Here is a 10203-nt window from a genome sequence, read left to right as displayed (position 1 = left end):
TACCTCATTTAGTTGTTGATTAGTTCTTGAGTCCATTAATTCTTTCGTGCTAATTCTTTCCAAGCTCTTCTCGTTTTAACCACATTGAAACTTCTTGGCTCAAGTTCGTTAGTTTTGATCGAGTCGTCCATCTTTTAATTAACAAGAATATATTCTTTCACAAAGATTAGCAACCTTGTAAATTGATTTGGGTACGCGGTTCTTGGCCAACTTTGGAAGAAGCTTTAGGTTGAGAGGTAAACTTGAGTGCAAATACGAGTGAGGTGAGGAACTTTACTACTAATATTGTTTGCTCATTTTGTAGGTACAAGGAGAGATGTCATAAGGAGGAAGAGATATAAGGATTTCATCCATCGCTTCAGAATCTTGTGGTGATGACATGGAAGGCTATGCCTCTAGTAATGTAGGATATGGCTTTGATTGTGAAGAAGGCTATGGGAAAGATGGTGCAACATATGACCATGATGAGTATGGGAATTATGGAGACGACAATGGTCAGTTTGATCATGACCCATATGATGGCGAGCCTTACTACTCCGGGGATGAGTATAAGACAAGTGGATCTCATGGGTCTTATGAAGATGATGAAGGAGTAGAGGAGCTTGATAAGGAGTCCTATGGTGAAGATGAGAGCTATGAAGAGCCTCATGCTACACACTATAGATATGGAGACGACTTGAGGTATGTTCCTTCCTCACACTTACGTTATGAACCACTTGGTGGAAACTTGTGTGAATTGGGAAGTTGTGATGAATATGAACCTTATGATTATGTGCTTTATGGTGAATATGTCCGTGAAGATAGTGAATTTGAACATGGCCCTTCTGAGGAACTTTTAGCAGGTATTCACGCACATTGACTTGTGATACTTTCTACTCTAAGAAAAATGGTATAAGTGTGTGGGTTTGGCAAAGTAGGAGTCATCCTAGAAAAAGTAGAGGGTACACATTCCCTACTTCAAGAAATACTATGAATCATGCTTCTTATCCGAATATAAATGTTCCATGTTCTCAATATGGTTATGATGTCGAAGGAAAGAGGTGGGAAATATTGATAGGTGATGAAAGTAGGATAGATGCAAGGTCTCAAGTGAATGACCCTAAAGGAGACACAAGCGCAAGTGAATGTCTCAAGGTGTGGATGGAGCAAGTACTCCTATTGAAGGAACAATTACTCAAAAAGCAACAAATGAGGGAAAAGAAACCCAACCCTTGTGAAGCGAAAGAGAAGATTGAAGTGCAGGGTTTCCCTAACCCTTCTAAAGTGGTACTTGTCACTTGTCCCAACTCTCATGAAATGGAGAGAGAAAATATTGAGAGGAGTAAGGGAGTGAAAAGTGACAACTCTAGAGTGGAAAAAGGAGAGGTTGTGAGGAGTGATGTGAGGGAGTTGTCACAACCCCATTCTAACTCTTGTAACTTTTCTTTCTTCTCTAGTTGTTTTGATAATGGTGTAGGTATTCTTGGAAGCAAACCTAATGACGAACCTCAAACTTTGAAAGTTCATGAGTGTTACATGCCCTACTTTTGTAAGTTGGATTTGGCGTAAGTTAATCGACATAAGTTCAAGGGCAATATTATTTTTGACGTTATAAGTATTTATTCTTTGTTTAACAAGTGATAAGTAAGTGTCGTGAAGGTTAAACGAATAGGAGAAAATAAGTTTTGTCAAAGTTTGGAATGTTGAACAAGTTATACGGACTGTATGGAATTTTGATCATATTCAAGCATGCAAACCAAGTGCTCGGTGTACAAAAGTATGAGGTCCCAAAATAATTTAAGACGGAAGAGTGTGATGACGATGATTGGAGATAATATTTGGTGGGTGCATAAAGAGGCTATGGACTAGTGTTACACCACATGATTATGATAATGAGTACAAAAAGTATGTTAAAGCGATTATAGTTTAAGTGATTTTGGACAAGGAATTAATTAATAATTGTAGAGGGAGACAAGTCTATTAGTCAAAGAATAAAGTGACAAGTGCCATGATTAACATGACCACGTGTCTCCATAAAAGTGACTCATGAATGTCATTAGTTATGGATCAATTGCTGGAACATTTGGATGAGCATATAGTCTAGATAAATAGAGTAATAAATTGGATAAGTGGAGGGGGACCCACGGTCCATACAAGAGTATATATTTAAGACCCTTCTAATTTTCTTATCACAAAGGAACAATGTATGAATTAGGCAGCAACCTCTTCCATGGTTGAAAATATGCACTGTTAAGGTACTAATAAGTTGGAAGCAGCAACATTAACTGTTGTTGGCAAAAAAACAACGTTTCTCCTATTTTAAGCTAAGCGGGGATTTCTTCATGTTGTTGAATACGGGCTGTTACACCTCAAAAAAAATTTTGTTGATGCACAGTGGATAGACTAATGAGGGGCACGAAGTATACGATGTTTTAATAAGTAATAAATAGCATTGGATGATCCTAATTGAGATTTCGAAGGCATTCGAGGTAATAGAAGAAAGTTTGCCAAGAAAGGCAAGGCATACGTTATGTATCGGAAAGGATTTATGAGTAACGAATTAATGATGACTTAATTATATTTTGGAAAAGAGGTATAATGTCCCTTATATTGTTAATGAGGTGTTAAACAAGTATTAAGAAGGTTCCATAAGGATTGAAGATCAAACGAGTCGACGAGAATGAAATCGGAATAGCTGGGCATTATACGGCCCAACATACTGGCCGTATAAATTATATTGGCCGTATGTTAGACCGTATTTTTAGCCCAGATTGGCAGCATTCACTGGACCAAATCTACGGCCAGACATACGGTCAGTATAATTTATACGGACCGTATGTTGGTCCGTAGAAACAAGACGGGACAGATTGTGTATTATTAATAAGGGGATCAAGTTCATTTCATTTCATTTCCCCTTCACTCCCCTTCTCTCTAGAACTCTCTAGAACATTTCTCCACACTTCACCTACAAGAATCCAAGAGAGAGTAAGGATCAACTTCATCAAACCAAGGAAATCAAGTGTAAGAAACTCATTAGAGTTCATCCAAGTCAAGAAATTCCATTGGAAAGGAACTAGGGTTTTGCTCAAGTGAAGTCTTTCCACTCAAGGCTCGTTCCCACACTATCTAAGGTAAGTTTTATGATTATTCCATGTTGTTTAAGATATTAAGAGGTTGAAAGACTTAGATTATGAAAGGAGATAGAAAATGGGTTATAAAGATGAGAATAATGAGATTTTGAGTAGTAGCTTGGGATGAGTCATGATTCTTGATATATTGTGATTATGATTATGCTATAAATGATACTAAGGACATGGGATAAGCATTATATGTGAGAAAACGTACTAGTATACTACGACCATGATTATGGATGAATTGAAGTGAAATTATGAAATGTGGGTAATGTAGATGAATGAAGATTGTTAGTTATAATGTTGTGAATGTTATTACAGACGTTTGGGAATTGATATATGATATGAGGAAAGTTGTATAAACTAAGGAAATGCTGCCCAATTTTCTCTAGCTTTAGTAAGCACGTTCATATAATCAATTAGCTAACATTAATGCGAATTCTCTTGAAGGTAGAAACGTGAGCATTGAAGGAGAACAATCAAGCGATCGAATTATTAAACGAAAGAGGTATGTAAGGCTAGTCCCTTCTTTCTAAGGCATGACTCCTATGGCATGAATCCTCCTATCTTTCCATGATTTTCCTACATATCGGAACTTATGAGTCTACGATTATAAAGAGCTTCATACAAGATAAAGAAAAGAGATACGTTACGAGCATGACAATACTGATGATGAATCTAAGTCTAGAAGTCCTAAAGCTCATGATATGACATTCCTACGAAGCTAATGATCCTTATATGATTCCTATGATATTATTTTCCCTACCTCTCCATGACTTTCTTACATTCCGGGAACTATGAGTCAACGTTGATAAAGAGCTTCTTATGAGATAAAGATGAGAAATATGTCATGAATACGATAATAATGATGATAAGTCTAAGCCTAGAGATTCTGAAGCAAGATATGATGTCCATGAAGTTAATGATCCTATTTACGATCCCCTGATGTTGTTCATGGTGTACACTCACCTTAAAATGGTAGCCCTTTCAAGGTGAGATATGATGATTATGATCACTCCATAATGTAATCGGGGGTTCACGACCTTACGTCACCCCGACATAACTATAGTTGCCTTCAAGTTCTAATGTATGTTTTAACGATAAATGTATGATGATGCTAAGTTTATGATAAGGTTACGATAAGCTTATGATAAGGTCATGATGCGTCTATGAGATGTATGATAATGATAAGTCTATGATGAGCACATGATGATACGATTCCACCGTGCCTAAATGGCCGGACATGTCACCGCAAGGGCGGGCTGCTTGTGATTCCACCGTGCCTAGATGGTCGGGCATGTCACCGCTAAGGTGGGCTGCTTATGATTACACCGAGCCTAGAGGGCCGGGCATGACACCACTAGTGGGCAGCGTATGATGGTTACCCGGACGCGGGTTAACGATGATGGTATATATACGATATGGTGATGTATGTGCTATGACGATAGATGTACTACGATTATATATGTTATGTGTATGAAATGCATCCACTCTTAAAGGTTAAGCAGGTTATGTCTTTGTCTTATGTCTTATGATTTCTCTATTGTGTTCATTTCATTCATGCCTTACATACTCAGTACAATGTTCGTACTGACGTCCATTTTCTTTGGACGCTGTGTTCATGACCACAGGTAAACAGGGAGGAGATCCAGACTCATAGGAGCTGTTAGCAGGCCTTGAGAGCACTCCATTATTCCGGAGGTGCCTTTGCTTATTGTTTTGTGTATATGTATTTTGGGCACGGCGGGATCCTGTCCCGTCCCTATGTCTAGCACTCTAGTAGAGGCTCGTAGATACGTATGTGTGGGTAGTATGGTCTCACGATGTCCTTATTGTATGTATATTATTTTGACAGCCGAAGGGCTTATGTATATAAAGGTAATTATGTTCAAAGTGAAAAAAAAAGGTTTTCCTATGATTTAAGTATAAGATTAATGAATGAACGCTTGATGTGTGCGATGGGTAATGGTATGAGCGGTGCTCGGTGGTTAGCCCCGGGTACCCGTCATGGCCCCTAGTCGGGTCGTGACAAAAGTGGTATCGAGTAGTTCGCCCTAGGAAGTGTCTACGAGCCGTGTCTAGTAGAGTCTTGTTTATGGTGTGTTGCGCGCCACATCTATAAACGATGTGAGGCTGCAGGGCATTTAGGATGATTACTCTTCTTTCATCTCTAAGATCGTGCGATAGAGCTAAGCCATAGGAAATGAGATTCCTTATACTAACCCTTGATTGCAGCAGAAGAACGGTATTGACAGAAGAAAGTAATTGATGACATTGAAAGTTACGGAGGTAAGCCCCTTCGTTGAGGCTACGTTATCGGAATATGTATTTATATGATAATGGATTGGTTGTCATAGAGGTAAGTCGGTGTAAGTACAACAGAGGAATTGACTAAAGGTATCTCTTGATGGTAAGTTCAGTTATAAGTTTATGAACTAAACAAATTGAATGAATCAGAAAAAAGGTAAGCGACGGTATGAAAGATGTGTGTCGAGTAGGTAAGAATATTGAGGTATGATTGAAATGTAAAGCTGAAGGGTGAAAGGGAAAGTAAATAGGAAGGGATAATAGGGCAGATCACTAAAGGATCAGGTACATCTCGAAGTGTGATATATGAGGTAAGTTTCGACATCTTTGTGCTTTTACTTGAAAGTGGGAGCCCTGTGTGGCTGAGATATGTCGTACATATATATTGGCCCTGTGAGGCATTGTTGGTATTTGCTGCGTGCAGGTTTTGGGATAGTAAGAAATATAGAGGAAACTCCGCCGAAATTTTCCTAGAATCTAAAGGAGATAAGATATAAGCTTGTAATATGTCCTAACGGGAAAAGATGTTGTGCAAAAAAGTAATGGCGGACGAGATTAAGTTAGGAGTATCGTTAATGACTACAAGAGATGAGTTAAATAGTATTGAATTGATAGTAACAGTAATTATAAGATCGACATTGATACGGTAAAGAGAAATGCTAGAGTAAATTAGGGAGACTGGTAGTGCTAAAACACGACATATGAGAGGAATGGTAACTCCAATAGAGTGCGATACTGAAGTATTGATTGGATGGATAAGCACGAGTAAGATACGATAAGTCAATTAGCAAAATAAAGTAACAAAGAGCATCGAGGAAAGGGGGTATGAAATACGAAGGGTATAACGAATGGAATCCATTGGTAAAACAACTTATATGGTAAGTGTAATAGGGCTGATTAGAAAGAGTAATAGGTTGAGTATGCTTACTTCGCAAGGTTTATTCTATTTTACGAGCAGGCTTGCGAACGAGGTAAAAAAGTGGCACTCTATAGCGTTGATTATGATCAAGATATAATGAGAGCGTGGCAAGAACTGTAATACAATGTAAGTAAAGTATAGTGAGAAAACGACTAAAGATGTGACATGTTCTATATGAATAAAGAATGAATGCAAGTGTGAAATCAGCAAGCGAGCCATGGGGCAGTAGATAAGAAAGCTTATAAGACCTTGTTAGAAAAATCCAGCATAGAGGCTTGTAGACGAGTCCTGTATATAGTGTGTCAGTGTGATAGCCTTGTCGGCTTGTACATGTCTATTTTGGTATTGTTGGCTTTTTACTATCATAGTAGCCTCGTTGGCTTGCTCAGTTGCATGTATATGTTCTGGGTGTGTGTGCCCAGTTCAGACGAGATAGCCAGTATTTACACATATCTAGTTTGTGGCCTTATCAGCTTGTTGGTATTGTCTGTGTGCAGGTAGGCCCTATTGGCCTAAATTGAGGGCTACCCCTCCAGAGTGGTTCGCTCGGGCCGAGTGTGGCACCGAGTGCCAGCCACGCCTCTCCAGATTTAGGGCTTGATAATGAGGTAGTTGAAGGCTTCCCGAAGGAGCAAATGGGCTCCAAAGTTGAAAACCACGGTAAAGAATATACTTCTTGTGAACCTCAAGGTAAAATAGCTAAACTTAACATTCCAAATGATGTAAATGATCATGTTGTTGAATTGGATGTGAGTGAAAGCTTGTTTTTATGTGACCTTAATGAGTCTTTACCATGTGATGAGCTTAGTTCCTTAAAGATTGTTGCCAATGTTGTTGATATGGGAGACCCAACAATAGTTGATCCTATCGATGACCGTATTGATTCTTCTTGTGAGATCAATTTGTGTCCACCTAATGTTGACCCTTGTGATTTATATGTGGGGATTCCTATTTGCATTGGGTTCTTTGATTTTCCCTTTTGTCAAAATGACTTGAATAGCCAAGTGTCTTTAGCATTATTTGGATACATGTTCTTTCTAGATCCATTTGATGTTTGGTTATATCATAAGAGTGAGACATTTAGTGTGTTGATTGCATGCTATGCTCACATTAGGTATTATCATTTGCCATATGATGATTACCTTTGTTTGTTGTGTGAGGATGTGTACTCATACTCTTCTACTTTTTTGCAAGATTCGTATTCAAGGACGAATCCTTTTGAAGAAGGGGAGGATGAAATGATCCTAGGTGCCACAAAGGGCACAAAGATGCTTGTAAGGACATGGGACGGTTGGATGATGGCTTGGGAAGAGATTGTGGCGACTTCTACACAAAGTGGCTAAAAGCGCAAAGGGCTAAAAGTGCAATTATGGCTAGACGATACACATCAAGAAAAATTGGGCTACAATTGCAAGACAATTGGTATTTGGAAGATGAAGATTTCCACATGAACGCTATTTTTGAAATTCCCAAAGAAGACTACAAACCAAAGAAGGCCCTTGCCTCATTAAGGGCATTTTTGTAATAACTTAGTCTTCTTTTAGTCTAGGAGTATAAGTACTAGACTTAGTTCATTTCATTAGTTTAGCTTATGCTGAAATGAGATGAATACTCTAAATTGAGTGATAGTTTGTTTGGCTTACTAGACTCTAGGTTTAGACTTAGTTAACAGTGGATTCCATTGTTGGTTTTGAACCGATTTCCATTGATTTCATGAAGAGTTGTTCATTTGTGAATTTCATTTGACTATCTCTCACCTTGATTTCAAATAGCTTAGGTTGTATTGATTAAATCCAATTGGAAGGGTGTAGGTTTCATATACTTAGGTTTGTCCATAGATTCATTATCATTAGGTCTAGCTTTTATCCTCTATTTCTCATCCCTTTTTCTTTAATTCTCATCCAAATTTCTTGTTATCCTTTAATTTCTGCGTTTCGTACAAATCGATTCGTAGCATGTTCGGTCCAAAACTTCAAAAATCTAAATGCTCTAATAAATTCTTGGCCTTGTTCTCCCAGAGAAATGAGTAAAGGTGGTGATTTGAGCTAGTTCTGGATAGATGCTCCACTTCTACATGTGCAAAAGATTGCTGGAACTGTTGATTAATGAAAATTCTATCCAATCTCTCAAAAATGCAGTCTAATCCTCCTCTACTATTTCACCAAGTAAAATGACTGCTTTTAAAGCTAGTTTCCAGCAAATCATAAGAATTTACACAAAATGCAAAATCTTCATAATCTTGAGGTTGGATGGGAATTCCTCCAATCTTCTCTTCTTCATGCAGCACTACATTGAAATCCCCTCCAACTAACCAAGGAAGATTAATAGAGTCTGCCACCTGATAAATATCATCCCACAATTGCAATCTCTCAGCTTCATTACATTTAGCATATACTAAAGTAATAATCATAGATTTATTCTGATCAAGCAAAACTAGTTTTAAAGAAATTTGCTGAGCTGTGTTTGAAATAACTTCCACTTCCACATTATCTTCAATAAAGTACCAAATTTTGCCATCATAGTTTTCTCCAGCTTGATTCATGCCTAGTTTCCTCTTGTATTTATCAATATATCTAGCTTGTTGGAATGGCTCCATCAAAGCTATGAAATAATATTTGTGATTTCTGTACAACATTTGAAGCTTGTGAAAATCTTGTTGAGTTCTTACAGACCTTATATTCTAAATAAAGGCTTCCTTCATCATTTACAATTGAATTTTGTAGCACCTCTCTTTGGCAGTACTTTAATTGGTACCTGTGATTCAACTACACCTTGTTTCTTGCCTTTCTTACCACCCTTTGCCACAGATTTTGGAGATATATCTGTAGTTTTAACAAGAGATAATCTTTCTGGAATCCTCCCTTCCTTATCTTCTAACAATTCATTAACATAAGCAATTTCTGTTAATGAAACTTGTCCATTACTTGAACTGCTACTCTTGTCTTCTTGATAATGTAAATCTTCATTAGACGCAGCCTGCTCTACTATCTGACTTTCAGGAGATTTTGGTGGATACCATTCTGCTATCTCCTGATTATCAACATGAACTTCTATTAAAGGATCCAAAGTCAATATCTCAGTATCTTCTATCCCAGTCTTCTTGTTACACCTTGGAAATTTCGTGTTATTCGTATAATGACTAGACCAGTGTAATTACAGGGTGTAAATGAAGTACCTATAAGTTTAATAAGGACATTTGATAATTCTAAGAATATACCTTAAGATTCCAAAGGCATTTGAGGCAAAGGAAGTAAGTTTGTCGGAGAAAGTTAAGGTTGAGCCATGTTTTGGGAAATTTCGTATCATTTGAGCTACGCATTCCTTAGAATTAACTTGATGAAGAGATATAGAGCCCCTTGTATGGTTAATGAAGTTTTATACAAGTGCCAAGAAGGTTCCATAAGGATTGGAGGTCAAACGAGTCGAAAAGAATGCGATTTCGCGAAACCGGGAGATGCAGGGGCAGTGCGGTCGCACATTGAGTGTGCTGAGCTGCACACTGCTCGGCAACTCCCCATTTTGGGTGAGTTAACTGCCCAACATCATTTTAGGGCGGAGGAAGGAGTGTACAGCCGCACACTGAGTGTGCAAGGCCGCATACTCATCGCACATTAGGATCGGGGGGTGATTTTGCCACCTTTTTAAATCCCAAACGACCCCAACCTCATTTCCAACTTTCCACACTTATTTCCCCACTTATCTAGAGTCTTCCAAAGAGTTCTTGAAGGTTCTCAATCACTCCAAACCTTTCCATATCATCCCAAGAGAGAATCAACATCAAAACCTCAAGGTAAATCCATGGAGAGTGATGGTTCTTGCTTCCTCTCAAGGTTGTGGTGAAGTTGGTCTTGGAAAGAGAGTTGAGTA

The 10203-nt window shown here is 38.2% G+C and overlaps 1 protein-coding gene across 1 annotated transcript; it reads left to right on the top strand.

Annotated features, from left to right (window-relative positions):
• Positions 1 to 379: 379 nt before the first annotated feature.
• On the top strand, positions 380 to 859 carry LOC132065504 (uncharacterized). Its single transcript, XM_059458931.1, has one exon. It carries the CDS (start codon positions 380 to 382, stop codon positions 857 to 859), a length of 480 nt encoding a protein of 159 aa, XP_059314914.1.
• The last annotated feature ends 9344 nt before the right edge of the window (positions 860 to 10203 follow it).

The sequence above is a fragment of the Lycium ferocissimum genome, chromosome 1, assembly GCF_029784015.1.
Source record: "Lycium ferocissimum isolate CSIRO_LF1 chromosome 1, AGI_CSIRO_Lferr_CH_V1, whole genome shotgun sequence".
Taxonomy (NCBI): Eukaryota; Viridiplantae; Streptophyta; class Magnoliopsida; order Solanales; family Solanaceae; genus Lycium; species Lycium ferocissimum.
This window is presented reverse-complemented; position numbering and strand designations above follow the sequence as displayed.